The 24,471-nt window shown below is 39.2% G+C and overlaps 1 protein-coding gene across 1 annotated transcript in view; it reads right to left on the bottom strand.

Annotated features, from left to right (window-relative positions):
* Positions 1 to 11,730: 11,730 nt before the first annotated feature.
* The window catches only part of PRKN (parkin RBR E3 ubiquitin protein ligase), a 683,114-nt gene continuing 670,373 nt past the window's right edge, over positions 11,731 to 24,471 (bottom strand). The window contains exons 11-12 of the mRNA XM_041404442.1: positions 16,030 to 16,147; positions 11,731 to 13,008 (exon numbers count right to left, since the gene is read on the bottom strand). Coding sequence (XP_041260376.1) covers positions 12,899 to 13,008; positions 16,030 to 16,147 — 228 coding nt within the window. The 3' untranslated portion in view covers positions 11,731 to 12,898. The remainder of the gene's footprint in view (positions 13,009 to 16,029; positions 16,148 to 24,471) is intronic.

Genomic DNA, 24,471 nt, shown 5'->3' with positions numbered 1-24,471 from the left:
GCAACGTGACAGTCATCACCTGGGATGAGTTAGGTTCTCACTAGAGATATTGAATGAACTTAAAGTCAAGTGCAAAGAGGAGGAATCAGGATTGTCATGACAGAGTGATGTGTCACTAAGTTCAGATATTGTTCTGCAGTTTTTCCATTAGCTTTTTTACAGTGTCCAGTCGCATAAGTCCTGATGTGCAGTTCCTTTTAGTTGTAACACTTGGCCCTCCTGGCTGGTAGAGACTGAAGTATGCAGAGGCAGCCTGAACAGCAGCAGAGGAAAGAGATGATAAAATTGTTTTATCATTCTACTTAACAGCTTCCTCTGTACTATAGAGGCAATTTGATAACCCAGCCATTTGTGTGTTCAGGGTCAAAACATTGTCCCTTAGCTACAATAGCTACCAGCGTAACTAATAAAAATTACAGTGTTGGGATCTAAGAGATTGTAATGGCAAAAGGAAAAAGCATGCCTAATACTTTCCTTTATAGCAAAGCTCTTCCAAATGTGTACAATCCTAGACAATTTTCAGCTTCCAAACTGAAATTTCCTACCACTGCTCACTCTTCAAGCAATTCTTAGTGAAACAAAAAGATGCTTGCTGTGTTTATTTAAGGTGATAAGAAGCTAAAACTGAAGCAAAAGCATCTCCTCTGGAGGGAGGATTTTTTCTTTTTTTTTTTCTTTTTTTTTTTTTTTTTTTTTTTTGGTGGTTTTTTTTTTCTTGGCTATTAAATGAGAAATGTTGAATAATATTCAGAGCAATTGTTCCTCCTCAGCAATTTACTAAAGAAGGAGATATTTTGTCACAGAATAATTCTGCCAGAGGTTTCTGCAAGTACACATTCATGCATTTTGCTCAAGACCAGGCAAGGCATCAAATGTGGGCAGAATGCAAATTCCAGTGTTCATGCTTTTCTGTGTTAATTGACGTGTCTATAACAACATTCATTGCTGATGCAAGACATCAACATTTTTGATTCAAAGAATGAAACCTGACTGAAGTGTTGCTCCTGTATTTATGGTAGTTCAGCCGGGTTTTGGTACTACTGCTTAGGAAATTTACAATTCAAGACTTGCAATGTCTGTAACAAAAGGAAAAAGTTGTTTACAAAAAGCTTATTTTTTCCTTTCTTACTAAAGCAGGACATGATCAAACTGCACAGAATCTATAGCTATATAAAAAGATTTTAATATTATTATTATATTATTATATTTACTGTCAGAGTATGGAAGTCTTAGAGTCTCCAGACACAGACTATTGGAGAAAATGGTTTCTGACAAGCCACTGCTGTCTGCAGGGCGGTGGCTTCAGGTGCACTGAACTCACTAACCTGGTGCCATTTGTTAAAATGCTATATGTGTTTTTGAATAATTTCCTGACCAGTGGTTTTGTTTTCTTTCTGGAAAAAACCAAAAAAATCTGTAAAAGAGTTTTGGAGGTTTTTAAATATTTGTTTCTACATAAAGAAATGAGAACTTTACCCATGCTATAGAGTGGCTATACCTCCTTAATATTCTCCTCAATGTCTATAGAATGCAATTTATTTTGGCCCTGTTCTGTGGAATAAGACAGAATTTTGGGGAAAATGCTTAAAAGTGCATAAATGACAGAAAAGGCAAAACACTATTTTAACTTAAGATTTCTTCAGTACTGCAGTAAAGACTGGCAAAAATTCTTTCAAAATGTTTCTCATTTAAATTCTTTTGAAAAGTTATTATCTAGCAATATATTTTATATTCTACCAGTCACCATACTACAATGATTTTAATAAAAATGAAGCAAAACACCCTTTAAAAAATCTCCTATGTGATGTTAAACTGAATAGAACAATACAAAGATGTGATTATGTGGCAGTATTTCAAACACTGGCACTTACTCATAGAAAGCCATTATAATCCCCTCTGGAAACTCTTCCTATTCCCTCCTTGCTGATAAATGGACCCAGCCTGGAATCTGGCAGACTGAAGAACAAGATCACTGAAAGCCACCTTTATGTCTTTCCTGCTCTCATCTTTCCCCTGGGTGTTCCATTCTTTGAAGCTGCTCGAAGTGATAAAGTTGGTTCTATAATCCCTGTTTCACTGGGCTACTGGCACTACAGAAAACAGTTTGGCTGTAGTCAGCTGTGACTCAGATGGTGAGCTGGGAGGTGGACTGCCTTTGTCCCGAGGATCTTTACGTAGTAGCCAAAAGCAGGGAGGCTGCTGCTGGTGTCATCCCACAACTCAAGATATTTAATGGAGATACCAGAGTTAAGGAGTGTGGTTGATCCAAACTTCATCTGTAGTCAAGAGAGAGGCAGGCAGACACTTGGTGAAAATGAATCAGATAATTTATGTAATTTTCATCACTGATGTGTTTTAATTAATGCCAACCTTACTCTCCCCATGAGTCAGTTGAAACATCACTCAATAACACCACAGAAAAGGCCCAGCTTTTGGGTTGAATCCAACAAATTTCTTCATGCTTCCTGTACAGCCCCAAAAGAGGGGGTGGAGTGGGTGTGTCTTAATCCATTTACCAGAACCACCTATCCAAATTTTTGCAACAATTTTCCCCTTAAATTAATGGGGAACTTCTGATCTCAGTTTGAAGCAGAAATTAGGACTGGACTGGGAATGCTTAATGCTTTGTGTTGCCATCATTTAATGACAAAATTAGGTTTTTTAGCCTCCTCAGCTTCATCTCTCTGATTTTATGACAGACTGAGCCCCAGTAGCTCAGTGAGAATTTCATGTAGCTATCTGGGGTTTGGCCTACCTTCCTTGCTGTCTCCATCTGTCTGTCTGTGCAGCTGTCTGTCAGTCCTCCCACAGAGGCTTTTCAAAGTTAGCCAATTTTTGCTAAGTAATTTATAAAAGTAGCCTGCCACTCAAGAATAGAAAACCTGTTACTGCTTGCACTGAGAAAAACAGCCCTTAATCCTTAATTCAAGCCATGTTTGGCTCAGAGCATTAGGGACCCAAGGCAGGAGGGATGTGTGGTGCCATGACCCCAGGTGTAGCAGCATCCTGCACTGGCTGGTAAACAAGCTCCTTGCACTGGGTCTGGCTGGTACAGACCGGATTCTCCTCCTAGCAGTTGGTTTGGTGCTGCGTTTTGGATTTGTGACTAAAACTGTCGATAACATGTGAGTGTTTTATCTGATGCTGAGCAGTGCTTGCATAGCATCAAGGCTCTCTGTTTTTCCCACTCTGGTACCTCATTGACTAGACTGGGGCTGAGCATGAGGCTGGGAGGAGACACAGCCGGGGCAGCTGAGCTGAATTGACCAAGGCAATATTCCAAGCCATATAACATCATGCCCATCAATAAAACCCAGAATGCTGTCTTTCTAAAGCAGCCATTGCTCAGATACTGCCTGGGCATCCATCTGCTTGTGGGAGGTGGTGAAGGATAGTTTTTGTTATCACTATTGTTATTTTTTTCATACCTTTAGTTATTGAACTGTCCTTAGCTTGACCCATGAGGTTTCCTTGCTTTTGCTCTGCCTGCTCTCTGCCTCATCCTGCTGGATATGGGAGTGAGTGAGCATTTGAGTGGGTACTTAGTTGCTGGACAGCATCAACCCACTACATTAATCTACATCTGCATAAGTTCTACCACTAGCAGCAGAGATGAACCTTCAGGATAAAAAGCTGAAACACATTTGGCAAACAATTAAATAACTTGCCACAGTGGAGGTATTCGAGCCCAGACGCATTGAACACAGCAGATTTACAGTACTTTAAAGTAGTAAAAAAAATGCTTGTGTAGCACATGAAAATAACATTTGGAATACAAACACACATTGGGTGATTATCAAAGGATGTTTTTGTACTTGCTCACTTTGCAGTAACTTGCCTATATCCTGAGATGCACAGCAACACCCATCTAGAACTGTATAAATGCAGAAACTGAGAAAAAGAAAGCCATAAAGAAAGTGTAGATGCCTCATAAACCAGAAGCACATCACTTGAAAACAAGGTGAAGAAGGTTTTGGGTGGGGGAGGATGATTATGAATTGCCAGCATGATGTCTCAGTGAACAACATGTTATGATCTGGCACGTGTCAGGAGTGGTTCCACTAGAGACACAGAGGCATGAATGCCACAGAAGGTGGTGGTGCAACCACACCTGAATCTTATGTCAAAGTCCATCACTCATACTTGATTCTAGGATGTTACAAAAACATTTATTCAAGCTTTTAAGCTTGGCCTATTAAGCCTAATAAAATAAGTGAGGTGGAAATATGATTGCTGTCTACTCCACCCAATCAGGGAACAAAGGGAATAGGAAACATTAACAGGAAAATGAAAACATTAAACTTACCAATGATACTGATATACATAATTATAAGGTGTCTATTAATACGTTGGCATGAAGAGGCTGCTCATTACTAGCAGCTGGGGTCACGTTGCAGAACTGCTTTGCCATGAAAGCAAATGGGACTTAAAAACTGCATGCCATGGCACTCTGAAATTCATGGAAATACTTGCATAATCGTAGGTACCTGCCCATGATAGCAGGTGGACACAACAAACCAATAAGACCTTTATACTCCTGAGATCTTAATAGTTTGAAAGGGAAAGAAATTAGGCATGTTAAATATCAGGAAAACCTCCTGGTATGGAGATCTCTCTGGCAGTGACTAGCAAAGGAAGCTGCTGGATCTGAGACAACAACTGCATTAATAGGAAACATTTCTGGATCTCTCTTCCTTCTTTCAGGCAATTAAATAATTCATTGAATACTTCACAAAGATGGACTTTTCATTTGGGAGAAGGTGAACACAGTGCTGTAGGAGCATATATGAAGGGACCTTGTAAGATCATCTTATCTGTGAAGGATTAACTGCTTGTAAAAAAATTTCTCTCCCATAATGGAGCTAAGGCAGTAAAAACCATTATTTCTTTGGGCCAAGCAGTGCTGCATAATAATAAGTAGTCATCATTTATCTGAGACTTACTAAAGTTCTGCTAAAGCCTTTTATAATCTAATACAAATGTCTAAATAAACACAACTAGTGAAATACTCTAGCATTTATACTGTTTGCTAGAAACACAACAGGAAAGTGACGCTGGGTGCACTCACTACAAAGGGCTCTGGACCATGGACTTTTTGTTATTTGAAGAAGCAAATGTATTGATGTAAAGTTTCTCAGGGTCAGATTTTTCCATCCTGCACAGCATTCAGAATCAGAGAAAAAGTTTCAGCTGTTGTCTTTTTTGTATGTGCACTACCTTTGTTTAGACACTCAAAGAAGGTATTTTTTTTTTAAAGTACATATGACTGTGACCTTTGACTACCTGGCCTTTTTTGGGAGCCCAAGTGGAAGCTGGGCACTTACAAATATCAAGCATGGCAGCAATCTGTGCCCCAGCTCACCTAGATGATGACACTGTTGATGTGTAAGCTGCCCCAGCCATCACTCATTGCAGATGTCTTTTAGAAGGAGTCCTTCATGAGGAGGGAAAGGGCTTCTGAGTTTTCTAGACCAGCAAAAGCCTTAAAAAATACTCCAATATAATGGCATAAGTACATATGTACATTTGTTGATTTTCTGTAATGCACTTGTCTACCAAGCCTAGTGTCAGGTAGGTCTATGGCACAGCTGTACTGGAACAGCAAAAAAAGTAGGCTTTCTGTTGTGTAGATTTCACTTTATATTTTTTATTTATTCAGTTCTACCCCAGAGCTACACAATAAAGAGGACTAAAATGAAATGCCACTGATAGGTTTTAATTTGTGCACAGTAAATGTCACTGAGAAGAGATGACTACTTCAGGAGAAGATATTCTACCATGCAGGAGCTTATTGCTCGCACTGGTTTGAAGCCCGTGTTTGCTTTCTGTAAAATCCAACAGAATGAGGCAACAGAAATAGCCTTTATTATTGTATTTTTGAAATAAAGTAAGGACCTGAGTGACTGCCACTCAATTAATTAGCACCTTAGTATTTGCTAAGCAAATACTGAATAATATTTTGGTAAAATGTTAGATTCACTTACATCGCCACTTAAACTTAGAAGCTTGAATCAAAACTGATTTCAGCTTCATTAAGTGACTGAGTTTAGCGTAAATATCACAGTCATTCTGGCCTTTGAGAAACACCTAAAAAAAATAAAAAAGCAAGCCTGGCATTTGTTGTTTCACTGAGTACTTGAAAAATGTCAGTGTAGCTTAGTGTGGTAGCTTGTTTTTTTTCTAACTCCATCAGCTGTGGAACACATGGACTTCAGCTTTTCATTACAAAAAATTCAAACCCTTTGGTCATATTGTGATCTCTTTACTTTGGAAAAGCACAGTGCAGATCTTTCCAGGTTTAGCTTCCAGGCATAAACAAACTCAGTTGGCTGAACCTATTCAGGAGCATTTAGCATCCGTTCCAAGAAAAACATTATATTGGCCCCAACAGAAATGTCTGAATACTATTTCATTGTATTGACTGCTCCTTTCCACTTTAGCATCATCTTTTGAGTATTACTTAAGGCCATCATTACTTTTGGCCTGGTAACCAGCAGCTGAAGTTGGCAGGCTGTCAGGATTACTGTTTATGAGGCAGACAATACAATCATGTACCAAGTAAGAATGTGTATACAGTGTGTTGCTTCAGATGTACTTAAGGTTTTTAAAAGCTGTGTGACATCACTGCTTGATGGATTTTAGTTTGGACCAAAATGAGGTGGAGAGAATATGAGGTGGGCATGAATATGTCTTCTGGATTAAATATTTAACTAACAAACAGACAAAATGAAACTGGGACATCAAGTTCTCCCAGAGATCTCCTATGCACTGCTAAAATGCAAAGTAGTGTTTTCAAAGTCTAAATTAGTCTTCCCCCAGTGAAGCCAGCAGAAAAATTCCCAGTGGTTGCAAAGGATGTCAGGTTAGATCATCGTTCTTTAGGCCACTGAAAATCCTATTTAAAAAAAAAAAATATTTCTTTGTGTCCCTAACATCACACTGGTTTTCTCTAGACCTTAAATTTCAAATTGCTTCCTGTGTCCCTAAGCCTGTGTCAGCACCATCCCAGAACACAGGTGGCCTCTACTTTGGTGCAGCCAGATTTTCCCAGCTGTGAGGAGAGGGATGGTGTGCATTAGAGCTGTTGTTTTGCCTCCATGTAGTCTGGCTTTCCTCTCTGAACTGAATTTCCTGACTGTAAAATACAGATAATGGCACTTCCTTGCCTACATAGATTATGTGAATTCCTCAAGCTTTCCAGGGATAAAAGCCAGAAAGTAATGTAACAGGTGATGTCTTGCTGCATATTTTATCTACTGGCATAGAACCATTACTCCATTATTCAGAAAAATGGGGACAGAGACAAGAAAAACAAATTAAAAGGAAAGAAAAAAGCACTATTAATAATAATGAAGAAAAATGAAATAGCATATGGCCTGATTTCTAAAAAAAGATATTCCTACAGATACACAAAGCACTACATTAAATATGATTCTCCATGTGATTAAATGAGCTTCTCTCAACTTGCCTACCTTTCTGCTTCCTTAAAGCCACTGACATTTTTTCTGGCAGCACATACTTGCCCAGAGTATGAGAAGACACTATTGGCAGCACGTACTCCAGTAGTGCTGAGACAATCAAGCCAGCTTCTAGAGCATTAAACTGTCTGAAGGTGAGACACACTGGGCAATCAGTAGGTGGCACACAAGGGGAAGCACATGGGCAAACACATAAAAACCATATACAAATAAACGTAATAGGAATCAGTAGACAAACATGTTTGAAAATAAGGGAGAGGTGCTTTTCTAAATTTGCTAATTAGAGGTAGAAATATTTCTTTAAAATCTGTAAATAAATCAGATGAAATGTAAAGCAGTATATTTGTCTCTTCCTGTTGAATCACTGTTAGTTCTGTGCTGTCAGATACATCTGGGTGAAGCTATTGAAGGACCATCAGGAACCACTGGACGTGGAGTTTCTTTCTCCTGGAAACTTTCATCCGGTGTTGTCTTCTTCAGGCTTTTTGGTTGCTTAAGGAGGACTGAAGGAAGAATGAGAATTTTGCAGCCTGGAAACAAAACCTACCTGTTAAGAGCCACTGCAGCTCTCTATCTCTGTGTAGGGTTTCTCTCCATCAGCGATCACCATATGTCCTGTTTTCAGCAGGGATAATGGGATAATTTTTTTTCCTAGCAGCTGGTACAGTGCTTATGTTTGGATTTAATATGAGAATAATGTTGACAACACACTGATGTTTCAGTTGTTGCTAAATAATGCTTAAGTCAAGGACTTCTCAGTTTCCCATGCTCCACTAGTGAGGAGGTGCCCAAGAAGCTGGGAGGGAGCATGGCCAGGACAGCTGACCTGGGCTGGCCAAAGGGATATCCCACAGCACAGAGGGACATGCCCAGTATATAAACTAGGGGAGTCGGCTGAGAGGGGCTGATCCCTGATTGCTACTCAAGGCAGGGCTGGGCATCAGACCAATAATATTGGGCAGCACTCATTCATCTTGGGTTTTATTCCTTTTTCTCTTTTGGTTATCTCCATGTTCCTTACTATGATTCCATGATATTGATTAAAAAGATGATGATATTTTACTTTATTTCAATTATTAAACTGTTCTTATCTCAACCCACAGGTTTTACCTTTTTCAGGTTCTCCTCCCCATCCCAGAGCGAGGTTGGGGAGGCACGGTGCACGAGTGGCTGAATGGCACTCAGTTTGCTGACTGGTTGAAGCATGACACCAGACTCATCAAACACTGTATCAGACGAATTAGGTCAGCATGGGGCTAACCAATCTTCAGAGTTGATTTTATGCTTTATCCTTCCAGGCTTGCTGCAAGTGTTTCTTCCTGAGCTTCCCGCACATGATGATTTACTCGTGTAATGGTTTGAGCAGCACAGTCAATATGAGGAACATAACAGTGGTTGTTACTCAAAGGGCTGAATTTTCCCAGTCTTTCAGGCCAGCAGAATCTCTTGGAATCTGGCCTCTCATCTCCAAATGCCTCATGTTTCCCTCCACAAATACCAATTTCACTCCAGCTTACATGATCAACAACATCTGCAGAAAAAAATTACCATACTGGTTGCAACAGAGATGGTACCTTACTGTTCATATGCACATAGCATTTTGCACTGCTTGCTGTTCTTTCAGAGCTTCACTGGAACTTCCCATCAGCAGCATAGTGTTTCTTCTGGAGTGCCATTTACTGAGTTTTTTCTTTAAAGTGTACCCTTTAAAATGAAATAATTTGGACTGTGTTTTGTGACAAGATAAGACAGACATATAAATGATATTTTAGCCAAAGTCACAGCTCCCAGAGTATTATTTACTTTAACATATGCTTTTTCCTGAGGAACCCAAACTGTTATGTATTTTCTTCCTAATATACTTGGTATTTGTATTTCATTTCTAGCTGGAATTAAATATTAGAGATTTTCATTGTAGATATAGAGCTGAATTATTACAATGATAATTATTATTGAATATTTAAGCATACATTCTGTACTTAATCCGTTTAACATGCACTAAAGGATCCCAGATTGCAGTACCGAGAACAAGTCTGTAATTGTTTTAATCTGAAAGATGAAGAAGGTTCAAGGTAAAGAGAATTCAATTAACAAAGCCAAACCTTGATGTGAAAAGGTACAGACTTTGTTTTTTACTTCATAGCTCTACAATAAATCACCTTCTTAGAACATACAGTTCTACGTTAAACGTACAGTCATTTTTTCCAGAGTGTATTGCTAGGAGAGAACATAAACCCACAAACTCTTGAAAACTTTTTATCTGCTTAAGCCCTCAGGTTGGTTACCTTCTTTCATGCTTGAGTCCTGTTTGTCTTCATTAACCCTCCACGGCTGCCCAGGACAACTTCCAGAGATGTGCGTGCCAGCCCTGAGGAAGTGTTTGCCAAGGCTGCCTTCATGAATGCCAGCAAACAATGCCAGCGTTCTAAGTTTTAAAAAAAGGAAGATTCCCCTCCTCATGCAGCAACCGAGCCAAGAGTGTGCAGGAGCACACAGAACAGGTCATGTGCATCCTGTCTGGAGCTGTGCCTTGTCTCTGGCAGGGATGTTGCCATCACACTCTAGCCATGAGCAATTGTACTTAAAACGCATCAGACTCCACCATGCACAGGCACAACAAGCTTCAGAAGCTACTGAGCCAGCCAGAGAGCTAAAGTTGGAGTGAGGTGAATTTTGCTCTGATATTTCAGAGCTGAAATAAGAGGAGCAGTTTGAATAGACACTGAAAACTTGGTTTGTTCCGTTCTGTTTTGCATCAAATTGCAAAATAAATTGGATTTTTTCAAGACATTTTAAATAGATTTTTTTTTTAAATGGAACTTTCCATTAAAAAAAAAAAAAAAAAAATTACCAGTGTAGGACATTTTAGGGTCAATTCACACATCTCTATAGGAATTCCAGCATTCTTGCAGTGTCAGCAGAGCATTAATCCTGAATTTTCATGCTCTTTAGATTGTGAAAACAGAATTTTAGAGTAAAGAGAAATCAGATTAACACCCCATACCATCTCAAAGTTTGTGCATGTATGCATGGATACATATATTATTAACACAGAGAAGATCAGGACATGTTCTGTTAAATTCCTTAGAATACACATTTATTTCAGCAGAGTGCAAAATCTGGACTGTGTGACACAACCTTGAGTCAATGCTGGAACTCCTTCCTTTATTCTCCTTTCCTGCCCTTGCTACGTCTCAGACGAATGCCCAGAATCCTGTTCTCTGACACGTTCTTCCAAGAAAGAGGTGTTTCTATTCTAGCCTTATGACTCATGCCTGGAATGCCCTTCCCAGCCAGAAGGAAATGCAGGAGCTGCTCTGTAGTCCATTGACTTCAATGAACCCTGATCCAGGGACATAAATCACATGTTTCTATGTAACAATTTAAACATGAATATGTTAAGTCAGGCTCTAACTCAGTGAAACTGCCTTACAGTGAATAACTTCTTCCTATATGAGAAAGACGCCAAAGGAAAAAAAAAAAAAAGAAAGATTCAGACTTTGGCTCTGAATGTTTTTGAATATGATGATGAATCAGTGATGAACTCCCATGTAACACATGATAAAAGTAAAATTAAGCATTGTTACTTTCCCCCTAGCCTGTTGGAAACTAGCCATATAAATTATAAAATAGACCCAGATATAGGAAAAAGCAAATAATGAGATAATCAGAGCTCATAGTAAAATACCCCTGTTGAGACAAAATAAAGCATTCAAGTGCATTCCTATACTTCAATGTAGATACTCCTGCATAAATTTTAGTTCAGCAGTGCCAAACAGGAAAATTACCATTAGGAAATGTCCATTGTCTTCTCATTGTCACTTGTTTTCTTTCTCAATTTCTTAATTCTACCAGTTCACGCTCTCATTTTTGGTACTTCATGCCTTCATTCTTTTGTTTCCTTACACTTTTATTGTTACTTCCAGTTTAGACAGATGAATATTCCACTGCTTTTAGCAATTGGACATTTTTTCCAGTGAGCCTGGGATTTTTTTCATGCCTCAGGCTTCATGCTCTGCACTGATATGAGGCCCACCCATGTTTTCAGGATTCTACAGTCACGCCATACAAAATATTAGTTCAAACTTGATAAAAGAAAACCATGGTTGTGGAACTTATTTTGTGCTAACATTATGTCTTGATCAAAGGGCTAGCCTCTCAGCTGGGAGTTTGAATCAGTCAAGGCAATGCATGACCCACCCAATATTTTTGTACTCGCTTACTTTGTATTCAAATAAAAAAAAGTTTAAAATTTTGACCACTTTATTTATTGTGCGTTTTTTTTTCCCAGAACTAAATTGTGCAAATCCTTACATGGTGTGTTGTATGTGGACATTACCCATTTCATTTCAGAGTAAAACATCAATGTAAAGATCACAAACAGTACAATTCTTCAGACTTGGAAATGCTATTAAACTTTACATACTGTGTTAACATTGCAAAATGAAGCTGTCCCTCTGCCCCACACCTTTAGAGCAATAAATATATTTTCAGAATCATACCCACATTCTAATTCAATTTAGAAGAATCATGGTAGAGAAAAGCCCTGAGAAGTCTCCTCCTGGTTCATTTTGCCGCATCCAAAGCATTCCATAAGTACAAGAAAAATGAAGCCCTGTGAGTGCAGCTTGCACAACACACAATTGGATCCAGTCACCACTGCACCAACAGACACAGACAGGGCTGAAACTGCATCCTTAGCTAATCTTCCCATGGTAACAAAGTCTATAATGAGTAGGAAGGTTGGCTTTGTGTTGTGTATCACAAATACACAAGCACAAGTATAGCATAAAGCTGGGTGTTTCCATAAAAATTTCATTTGAAAGCAAAACCCTGCAGAAAACCTGTTAGCAAGAAACCCTGAGAAAACACTAAGGACCCACAGCCTTCCCTCTGCCAAAAATGCTGTTAAGAAATACTGCCTTGAAATCAAAAATTGTGCTGAATGAGCGAAGAAGTGGTCGAAGAAAAAAAGCAGATGATGCAGGAAATATCTTCCACCCCTCCTTGATGCTCGCACACTCAGACACACACACATATGCAGGCTGCTCTTTCTTGCAAGAGTTATGGATTCCTGACTATAAATGTCAAGTAAGGTTCCTCATGGTAACCCTGCCAACTGTCCATGTTGATGGACTGCACAAGTTCAAAAAGTTGTAATTTACCCTTCTTTGTACCGCGATGAGCAAGTCTGTCCATTAAAATAATTACCCTTTTAACTTGGATTTAAAAGCCTTGGCATAACTTCAATGTGATTTTGGTATGATTGCATATGCAATAAAGCAAAAAGCCAACAAACTAGGCCAGCTTCTGAACTCTGTGTCCCTAAAACCACTGGGATTTTTGTTTAAGCAAGTGGTTCAGAATTTGACCCCGATAAAAACAAGCTTTAGCAGCAACACGGAATGGCCTCAGCCCTGCTACTCAAACCAGTGGTCTCCCATGCAGGTTCTGTTCCACTCCAGGCCACAGTTCCAGCACCACTCAAATCTGCACTGAGGGCGAGGACACTTCATGTGCATGCAGCCACCTGCAAAACAGCAACAGAATGGTTTTGATACTTGGAAAACACTTAGAGATGTTAATCAACAATTAAGAGCATTAAAATCAACTTTCTTAGAGACTAATTTACCAACTAAGTAAATGATTTAATAAAAGTTCAAACCCAACGAATATTTCCCTGGGCTTTCTAAAACCTGCTACTTCTCTCTTATTGGGATTTAATGTGCATTTCTCACTTGAGGGACTGCAGGGATAGGAGGAAATTAAAAACACTATGCTAGGGATAAGGAAAAGAGATGATAGTCTGTGGCCTTTCAAAGCAGTCCTGGAGGTACCTCCTCAAGGTTACTTTACGCTAGACCAGCTGTGAGCCAGAAGATAAAAAAAAATTAAATCCTTTTTTGAATTTGGATTTGAAGATTTTCAAGATTTGCAAAGTTGGTAAATCAGAAGATAAAGACTTTGGTGGCTGACTGCTGATCACACAAAAATGACATTAGTAATTTAAGTTGATTTGACCTTCTTAGTATTTAGTGAAGCAGTCTCTTGATCATGTTTTTTGCATATTGGGTTTCTTACTTCTCCATACCACCAGAGTAGCTTTAATTTCTCTGCTTATAACCTTGATCAAAAGTTTATTTTGTAATATATAAACATTAACATTGTCAAAGGTCATTACAGAAATACACTTCAAATTGAAATGATGTTGCTTACCACACAAAGAGATCTTTTGTATGATTCAAACTGAGAGAAAAGCATGCACCATGAAGAAATGCTGAAATGTCATCTTGGTTTGACTCCAGATGGTGATGGGAGGTACATGGAGTGTGTGTTCCCTACTGTATGAGCTGCTGCCCTTACACCATGCTTTTAAAAATGCCACTCTAGAATGTTTCTCAGAAGGCAAAAACAAACAAGAATTGGTTTGTTAAAATAGGCCTGTCTGCTTCACTTGACAAAGAGAGAAAACCACTTGTGATAGCAAGGTCTATTTGTCAGTTTATGTCTTTGTGTAAGAAATGCAATGTGCCAGAAAGATTTTTATCTTATTTAAATGCAAACATACAAATGGCCAACCTCCATGTTCCAGTTTATTTAAAGTTTAGATCCAGTCCTCTCTTACAGTTTGTATTAAGCCATCACCGGGTAAAACTCATCTCAGTCCTGGTGCAGGACCCAAACCCATTGGGTGCCCTCTGGAAAACATGTGCCCTCCCTGCTAAGCTGCATAAATCTTGTTATTCTCTGCTGCATGGCAGCTGAGATCAGCAGTCAAGAGTGAAGAGTGCCTCAAGCAATAGGACCTACAGCTCTGTGAGTACAGCAGCCCTCTGAGAGACATGGATGAGCCTCTAAACTCACTCAGATGGGGGCCTTCACTGTGGGAAAGTGTTTGTCTCTTTCACTTCAGCTATTACAGGAAAGTTACTGGCATCCAGAAATATTCTACTATGCCTGTAGTTTATATGGGCTATTACAGAAGAGTTATTGGCATTGTCACTGTCCCTTGTAAGACATTGTCCACAGAATATGGGGAAGGAAAGCAGAATTATTCTCTTGTGTGGAGTCTGTACTCCTCTCAAATGAGGACTGCTGGCAGACATCACGATACAGTTGTCAGTCTCTTGACAGCAGCTGTACTTTGGCAGCTCTGAAGTGCTTCTTTAAGTTTACAAATGGCAGCCTAGAAGCTGGCATGTGCAGTACCCATGACCAAAGAAGAAGGCAAACACTGCACTTTTTAAGCTTCATGATTTTATTTGCAAAATGACAGAATCACTGAGGTGGGAAGGTCCCTTAAGAGAACATCCAATCCAAAACTCTGCTCAAAGCAGGGCAACTAAAGTAGGGGGCTCAGAGTCTAAGAGAAAGTAAAGGTCTTACCACTCCTTCAAGCCTAACCAGGTTTTTGTTTGGCTGTGCAAAAACTCTTGAAATCTAAATAGTCACCATTATCATTTGTCTGTTTCTAATCAGAATAAATCTTCTGGTTTTCAGTCTGTTCTACAAATCTGTAAATAATTTTTTGACCTAGGCCTTCGTTATCTCTCTTCTGCTGCCCACTTTGCTCTCCACACTATGCCAAATCTTGTCTCACCTTCCCACTCTTCAATTCAAGCTTTCTTTCCTTCTGCTTCTTGTGCTTGAAGGTATCTCCCACTTTCCATCTGCCAACTTCCTTTTCTTTCATCAAACCCCAGATTTCAGGATTTTGTCCTATTTCTTCCCCAGTAATATTTCTGCAGTGTCACTGCTCAAAGTGTTCTCCCCTTGCATCCATAGTGTCTTATTTGTTGTTTTCAGTGTCCCATGTGAATGCCACAAAACTGGGAAGCATGCTGCATTTGTATAATATTTAGGCAATCATGTTAATATATTTTTATTAATTAACATAAATACAATTAAGTCTTGGAACAGTATTAACCTATAAAGTACAGCCTATTTACCATTCCTGTTTTTTATTTTAAAGATCCCAGTGCCAGCAGTTTACTTTTCTTCCTACATGGTAAGCACTGATTAATGCAAACGCTTTGTCAGGACTCATGTTGCTTCCTCTAACCTGCTCTTCTACCATGGGCATGTGGCTGGGTTGGGATCAATCTCACCCAAATTCAGCCTTATAATGTGTAGACATCTACAGCAGGACTAATTCTTCACACCCCTCTTTCAGGTGTGATCTTCTGGCCTATGTACGTTCTGCTTCATCGGGAGATGAGTTTTTCCCTACAAATCTCTATTTTTCCCAGTGATAATGGAAAGTCTAGATAACTAGCAGGATATCCAGTCATATGAATAATACATCCAATGCTCCATTTCTCCTATCTAAAAAATACCTGGACATTTTGTGAGGCTTAATTAGTGGTTTTAGAACTAAGTGATTTAGAGTTAATGTTTTTCAAGATAATTTAGATAAGGTGACACATTCAAGCTGTTTGTGCTCTTCTCCTTTTGGAATAATATCATGCATATTACACCTGCATATTCATAAGTTTACACTGTAAAATGAATTTTAAAAGACAGGTAAGTACAAGATATCTAATAAACTCACCATTTTTTTCTACTGGAATATTGCAGTTGGGGCATGGCTTGGTTGTCTTCTTGATTGTTTCTCTAGATGCTTCTTCCCATCGAGCTTGCATGGCTGCGTGTTCATCAACTACATACCCCTGCAAAGAGAGAGAGAGAGGGAGAGGGAGAGAGGGAGATCACTCACTGGGGCATTGAGCTATGCTGCAAATGCACCAAGACAGGTAAAGCAAAAAGGAAGGCAAAGGCGGAGTCAGGTGAATCTCGCTGACAACATCACATGTTAGACACCACAGGTTTGATTCTGCTTCAGGGATTAAAGCCCTTCTTGCAAAAAAAAAAAAAGCAAAAACACCAAGGAAGTGTGATACCTGGTAATGCAGGATGGTGGGGTGCCTGGAAGGAAATTGTTTTTCATAATAAAGTGTACTCTCTTGTATTGGAGGTCTGAGTTTCATTCCAGTGTGACTCTACACAAATGTAACAGGCACAAAGAATAAACAAAAGTTTTGGAAAAAAAGTAAGAAACCCCACTCATGAGCAATGAAATGCTCAGAAGGACACAGAAGGAAAAAGTCATCATGAGGAGTATAAAAGGGAGTCCTGTGTTTGTCCTATTTATGACTGGGACAAAATTACATAATCTACACAAGTGGCCTATTTGGCTGTTGCCTAGCTAAAATGATAGTACAAGGACAAAAGAGATGGCAGTGCTTTGAGTCATTTCCATCACACAAGGTTGGCAACTGTGTGAATAGTGCCTATAAACAATGCATGTAGGTTCCAACCTTGAAGCTCTGCTCTCTCCATTCATAATATGGTTTTATTCAAGCATGTGGGAAAATTATGAACTTAAACAAAACTACTTAATTTATAACAATTCCTGTAACTTCTTAGTGTATACCTTATAAATACTTATAGGCTTTTATGTGGATAGACTTTTATATTTATTTATATGGATATTTTTTAATATATTTGTTTCTAGTAAGACAGAAAAAGGAAATTGGCCCAATTTTAAACAGTGCAACAAAGATATAACTCCGCTTGAATTCTGGTCATCCAGTATTGATAAAACATGTAAGTTCTGTCAGCAAGTAGTGCCTTGATTTTCTTTCTTGGCTGAAATGAACCTCAGTTGAAATGGAATAACAAAGACCAGGATCTGCAGAAATTAATTTCCAGCTCATCTAGTGGCCATTGCAATATGCATTTAAGGAAAACCAAAGCAAACCACAAAACAACAAAAAACCCCTGCACTGCCTTCTTTTAATCTGGAAACATCAAAAATATGTTTGCCATTATATATTTTACAACCTACATCAGTCTCCTCAGTCTGTGAATGTCTTTTGTTGCTCCCCACTTAATATTCTCCAATTTGCTCATCTTTTTGATGTAGAGGTGACAAAAGTGAATGAAGTCTTATCTGTATCCTAGAAATGACTTTTACTTTTGTCTCTCTGCTTGTGGAGAGGGAACTCGGCCCTGCACCCTGCTGGATTATTCAGCAATTCGGCAGAAAGATGACCTCTATACAACAGCACATTACAAAGTTCTGGGAAAGAGAAAAAGCTGCTCAGGCTAATAGCAAAGAACATAATCTAGTATTGATTTTTCAACACCTACATCCTTAAGGAAGGATGACTTTTGCAAGTAATCTGAGCTAGCTCAGAGGGGCAGAGTGGGAGAGTGGGGACCTGGGCCTCAGTTTCCCCATGACAGAAATAAGATGATATCTCATTTTAATGGGAGCTCATTGCTTGACATGCATACAGTTGAAAATCACTATAGCAGTGACAAAACCTTGCTATTCCTTTCAGAAGCACTAAATGAGAAGACCAGAATTATTTTAAATTTTTGTAATCAGTTCAGGAGAGCTTCACAGTGGCTCTGTTTTCTCAAATAGTCCAAATCCAATGTTTTAATATTTGCAAACATACTTTTTTCTCCATCTTCATGTCTTTGTTGTGATTAATAGCAAAGGACACCGAGGCAAAATTTCACATACCAAACTGCTAACTTTATTTGTATAAACATTTTTGATCTTTGTTCTGCAAACAAAATTGGGAGACCTTAGGAATAACTAAAAGGAACAACTTCTAGCCACACACATGCAGTTCACCAAGAAGAAATTCCTGAAAACAGCAGTGAGTTATTGTTTTAGTATTTTCCATTGCAAAAATTCTAGCATGAACTAGGTGCAGCACCATGGTATTTCAGCCCATTAGATCTGAAACACCCCTCCTGTGCCCAGTCTTGCTGAATGCTAACTTCCTGATGCATGAAGCAAATGCAGAGATATGGCACAGTGATGGAGTCTCTCTGATTCAGTGAAGAAATCATACCATCCAGATCCATAAGCCTTCAGTGTTCATGTGCTTTATTTAGTGCTCCACACCCAGTGATGGCAAGCACTCATATATTTATCTACATTTTTTCTTCAAACAATAAAGAAAAGGTGTATGGCAATTCTTCATCACCAGTGTCTATTTAAATAATGTCCTTACATCCTAAACTAGCAAACCTAATCTCCTTGAAAATGGTCTGTCAAGGTCTGTCAAGGAGGGGGCCTCTCCCTTTGCTTGTTCTGCCTGGTCTTGGATAGGAAGTTCAGAGATGCTCCAGGTGTGCATCGCATGTCAGTTTGCTGAGGACAGGAGACTTGGATCGCTTCTGATGTTCACTCAACACGATATGCTCTAGCTCCCCAGTTAGTATGGAACATTTGTCCCAGCACTATGGAAAAGCTACTATATTTCATCCATGCCACTTTATGAATAATTTTTTTGATTCTCAACTGTGCTGCATATTATGACCAGGAATGCATACCCATAAATAACAGCAAGCTACACAAAGAGCTGTTGTAAGCACTATTCAATATCCCCCCTGCAGTATTCCCTTAAGGAGACAGGACCAAAAGGCTGTCTTATTACCTCTGGGTTGTACTGAAGGACATGGATTCTGTTTCTATGCTGAGTATTTTGGAAAAACTGACGGGGTTAAAGAGACCACAGAGACTGTTGAGGACCACACAACAATACAAAAAACATGTACATGGAATGCTTTCTTTGCAGTTAATCAATATCGTGAAGTACTGGAAAGAGATCTACAGGGACTGAAAGTATCTTGAAATAGAAATAAAATGTCCTTCTTAGAGCAGCATCTCATTCAGGTGACAGAGTACACATCGACCTGTCAGTAGAACTACACTGAAGCAGATAAAGAATGTGTTCACAGACAGCAACTAAGCAGTAACATCTAGATTAAAAACTTCACAGCAAAGATTCTTGTTCAAAATACTGGAAGTCTTAGATACATAATGTTAAATTTTGACATTCACCGAATTATATACTGCCTTATGTTAGCACACTTCTTCAGTGATCATGCTTATTTTGCCTGGCACAGACATCTCAAAACTGAAGACCCTTAAGTCAGAATGGAATATGCAACTGTTAACCTTCTTTATTCTTTACTTTAAGTGGATGTAATTTCTGTATTCCTGCTTGTTTGCCCTTGGTGCTTCATCTCTCCCCAATAAACAAAAAAGCTGGTCATGCATAACTTAAAAAAAATGTATACTTAAAAAAAATGTATACTAGTGAAGCTTTCTTTAAATCCAAAATACATTTGCTTTAGATCAGAAATGCTTGGTTTTAAGAGAATTTTACTTGCAAAAATAATCTTTTTGTTTAGGATAACAGAAATGTGTAAAATTATTTCACTTTATGTGAAATACAGAATTTTAAAAAGGTTTGGATGTCTCAAAACAGGAAGTATTACTCATTTTCTAACAAGAATGTGAGAAAAGCTATGTATACTTGAAAGCATTTGGAAGGAAGACAAAGAATAATTCATTGTGCACGAGCAATGTTCATCCCACCATAATATTTAGGTTAACACAGCCCACTAGAGCTAGAGCTCTAAGCAAAAGCAGCCTCAGCTGCTGAAGCCTGATCTACAATGGATGGTGACAGCCCAACTTCAATTTATTTTGTCTTCTTTGCTTCAACAGGGCTGTTTTATGAACACAATCACATGAATTAACATATTGCCATGTTTATTGGTGCTTTTTACTGCAGGGGGTAAAAATAGCAGGTGTCTAGGGCACTAGATAGGGTAGAGGGTTTTGGAAGAAAATGGATTATTTCAGCCATTTAAGAGTCAAAATCTCATAAAGAGAGGTGTGCATAGCTATGGGACTATTGCTCTATTTTAGAGACAGATTTAGGCTAATTCAAAATGCTAAAATATGGCTATAGATAAAGAACAGAAAAGATATTCATTCAATGAGATTATGTTTCACACACAGGAAAAATAGAGGTGCCAGTACTACAACGATCTGGTTAAATCCACATGAAGCAGCTTTGTGTGAGCCAATTTGTCTAGTGTGCCTAGGGAATTCTGACATAAAATGGAAGAGCTGCTTTATGATGACAGCCACTAGTTAAAATCAAATTGATATACACAGGGTATTATATTGGATACAAGATGAAAGAGTGCTCTGGTTTGGTGACACCGCACATCAAGGTTCTCACTCTGTGTGTTGCAGCCATTCATATAATGAATTAAATTCAGGTAGATGGTGAATATTGAATTTGCACTGCTCTAAAGCAGAAAATCTAATCTAATACAGGTCATTCTTATATAACTGTTTTCCACGAGTAGAATAAAGAACGTGCCTTCTCTCATAAGTGGCAACACTGCTGAAAATGACTGTCAGCTTAACCTCATAAACAAAAGCAGTCTGTCACATCTTTTTTACTTTCTTGCTGGCCAAAATAGGAAAGCTAAAATTCTCTATATATAGTTATCATCTATTTCTCGTTAGACAGGAAGTTAAGACCTATTCTCAGATTTCCTCTGGTGCATCTTTATTTATAATGCAGAGATTAATTTTACAGGACATTTCCCTGTTATAGTTATTTTTCTTGCTCCTTTAATTAGGCACCTATGGGTTGAAATGTCCTGAGCTTGACATTGTGAGTACACCAAATACTAAAACCCTGAGCCTCAGTTTCTTTTTCAGTTGTTTAAGATATTTTAGAAATCAAGCTAGATGTGCCATTCCTTGTACTGTCATGTTTTATTTAACTATTAAAATTTACTTGATGGGGAAAAAAACCCCAAAACCAATAGCCTAATAATAGATGTTTCGCATTTCATACTGTGACTCAGGACTCATTGAAAGATACTATGTATGATGAACCTTTTCAGTAGCTTTTCCTTTCACTAAAGTGCAGGGAAATAATTAATGTTTTTTGTGGTTAGCATTTACTATTTATCATTATCATTATCTGCTTAGAGACCAGGCTTCACAACCCTACATGCTTGCTGGCATTCTACAGCATGGGAGGTCAGCATCTGTCGTTCCACGATGGAGAAGGAAGCCTGGCAGGCAATACCTGTGCATTTCATACCCCCTGCTGTCAACTCTGAGACCTGCACACGGGAGGCAATGGGAGGAAAAGATGGGCTGGAGGCTCCCAGGTGGCCCAAGTGAGCTGGGAACTTTTCCCTTTTGCAGGAGCTACATTCCAACAGCCTTCAGCAGGATGCCAGGTGCTGTAACAGGCTTCCCTGGATGAGTGTGCACGAGCACATGAATGTGCCTTTGTGTTGCACCTGTGCAGCAAAAAACACGTCTGGGAAGTGATCCAATGGGTCTGCTTTGAGCCAATTGTTCGCCTGAGGCATCATGCCCCAGTCAGTTTGGAGGCCAGAAACTCTGGTTAGAGTGCAGCCAGGGCCCTGGAAGTGTGTGCTGATGAAGAGGGTCGGGTTTGCCCTGACTCCGCTGAGGCACTGACTGCTCTGCTTTTGGTTAGGTCTGCTGGGTTCCTGGGCTGACAGGAGTGCTGGACATGTTTTATACTGCCAGCTGCAGAAAAACAAAGCTATTACCTGGATCCTACATTAGCTACCTGAGGACTGTGAGGGCTGAGTTCCAAACAAGGAACAACTGAGGTTTGATTTGAAGATGGTGTGTCTGTGTAGGGCTTTGGGATTTGGGTGACAAAGGCTTAGGGCTACAGCTAGGACAGGCAGTGTCCCACAGGTTAAGAGCAGAGTTGAAGTCAAGTTTTACAGCACTAGCTATAAATTTACACTAGAAAAGACTGTAGATGAAGGTTTAGAACATGTATCTTTATGCCTCAGTAAAAATGGTGTTGCTGTTTATTGTAAGAGACCACAGCCTTTGTGCCAAGCCAGCACCATGAGCCTCAGGACCCATCAGGCTTTATCTGAACTTGTCTTGGCATGCCTAGAGATTTGGTTTAGCCTGTGGCAGCAGTTATTGAATGACCTGGTGACTATTCCCCTGTTCTGCTTTTGTATTATTTTTTGTATTAATTTTTGTATTATTGCATGGTTCAAGAGTTCCATGTATTTTTGTAACTAACAGGCAGGAATGACCATTATAGGTACTATCGGTCAGCACAAACTGTCTCTGACCCTACAGTAAAAAGCTGCACAGAGGAGTAATGACATGGGATGATAGAAAAGCCATGAAAGCAGAGACACAGGATGATATGGGATGCCTCACCATTATAAACCACACTCAAGTGGTCAGTTACCCAAAAACAGCCTTGAAGGATGGATAAAAACAGTCTTGAGGAAAACAGAGACAACAAAGGCATAACTGACTAGGGCAAAACACACCAACATTGGCTTGTGCATCAGAGAAGGAGTCTGTTAACAAACAAATAAGACTGACTACAAGCAGATTATAGAATAAGAAGAAAAAAAATTCTTCAATATCAACATATCAACATGCTCCTTCTAGTAAAGGATTCACTATACCAGCCCATTCCAAACTTCAGCTTTTGAGCCTAGAACCCAGAGAAGCAGTGGAAGGCTAAAAATAACACCAGGGAAATGGGTGTTACCAGAAAGCTTGCATATCCTTTATTTTAATTATAATTTGAACTGTAAGTCGTAGTGTTATTGTAAATGGGCTAAAATACTTCATTGATAAGCTAAGGCTTTGATAAAACCAGCAATACATTTTTTACTTTGCATATACAGTGAACATAGTCTGAAATGAACACCTTAGCAGGTAATGAGATTTTCAATGTAACAAAATGGCAGAAATTTACACCACTTAGTCTGTAACCTGTGTGCAATAAATGGGTAAGAATTTTTAGCTGCACCAGAAGCTAAAGATGAATATTTAGAGAAGGATTTTACTGGATTGCATGGATTGCAGGGCCAGACTTGCTAGAACAGACTCCTTCCCTGACTAGCTGGAATTAAAGATTGGATTAAAATTAGATATGTTCAGACAGGATTTTTAAGGAGTTTGGTAGGACAAGATAATCAGCCGCTTCTTGGAGAAAGTTTGTCCACAGAACCAACTCTAAAACATACTTTTTAATAACACATTTCATCCAGGTTGTGTTACCTTTTTCCCCCCATACACTTATGACTCAGTGGCCTATATTCTACTCACTAATTTACACAGGCACCACTTTTACATCAGTATCATTGCTATTACAGTTTACCTTGCCAGCATCTCATCAACATGCCCAGCACTGAAACCATTCTGGGAGTTACTCTGAAAAAGTTCAAACCTAATATGTGGCCAGATTTTATTGTCCAGCTACTAGTGAGCAAGAAGGTGCGTTGCTTATCCTTGTAAAAGGAAAACATCTAGAAAGGTTTTGTGCTAGGAAAGCTAGGCTAATTTTAAGGTAGGGACTTACAGAGGAAGCTGGTTTATGGCTAGACTCCCCACCAGCACAGACTGTCTATGTGTGAGGTTAAAAGAGGCCAAGAAGCTTGGTTTTGTGTGTACATTGCAGGGACTATGTGGTTATTTCTAAACCTAAATCTGGCTGGAGTCACCATTACCATGTCATTGATTCCATCATGCACACTGTGCCTTTTAATTCATCAAATATGATTGCTTCTGTCATCCCAAAGTTCAAATGGCTCCAGGAGGCTGCAACGGTTTTAAAACAAAGCTTCTCAACTGATATTGCCACAGATAAATTTTATTTTCCCTGAAATAATGTAATTTACACACTAAGATGGGAAATAATCAGTCCTGCACCAGTAAGTAAATGTTTAAGATAGGCTTCCAATGGCCTATCTGGGCTGAAAGTCGACATTTCAGCACAAAGAGAACATTTTATCCTTCCCAATGGGCCATGCAATATCTGTGCACAGATCTGAAAGGTCGTGATACGCCAGTAATTAAAGCTGGGCTGCTCTCTGCACACTCGCTGCCAAGTTTGCCTTTTACCCCAAGCAGCAAGTAATGCCATTTAGCTTCCCTAAAGCTCCCAACTCCTTTATTTGGAATAGGCTTTCAGAGATCCACATGCAGCACCTGCTTTATCCCTCCTATGTCCTGCAGTCATGGTTGCTCTCTTCCTTCCTCCTGCCAACTTACCTAATTCCCCCTTCCATCCTTCTCTACCTTCCTCCACAGTCCCACCAACTACCCTCCCCTCTCTACCTCAGG

Source organism: Onychostruthus taczanowskii, unplaced genomic scaffold, assembly GCF_017590055.1.
Source record: "Onychostruthus taczanowskii isolate IOZ18803 unplaced genomic scaffold, ASM1759005v1 scaffold21, whole genome shotgun sequence".
NCBI lineage: Eukaryota > Metazoa > Chordata > Aves > Passeriformes > Passeridae > Onychostruthus > Onychostruthus taczanowskii.
Note: the sequence above shows the minus strand (reverse complement) of the source record. Positions and strands in the feature narration are given on the sequence as shown.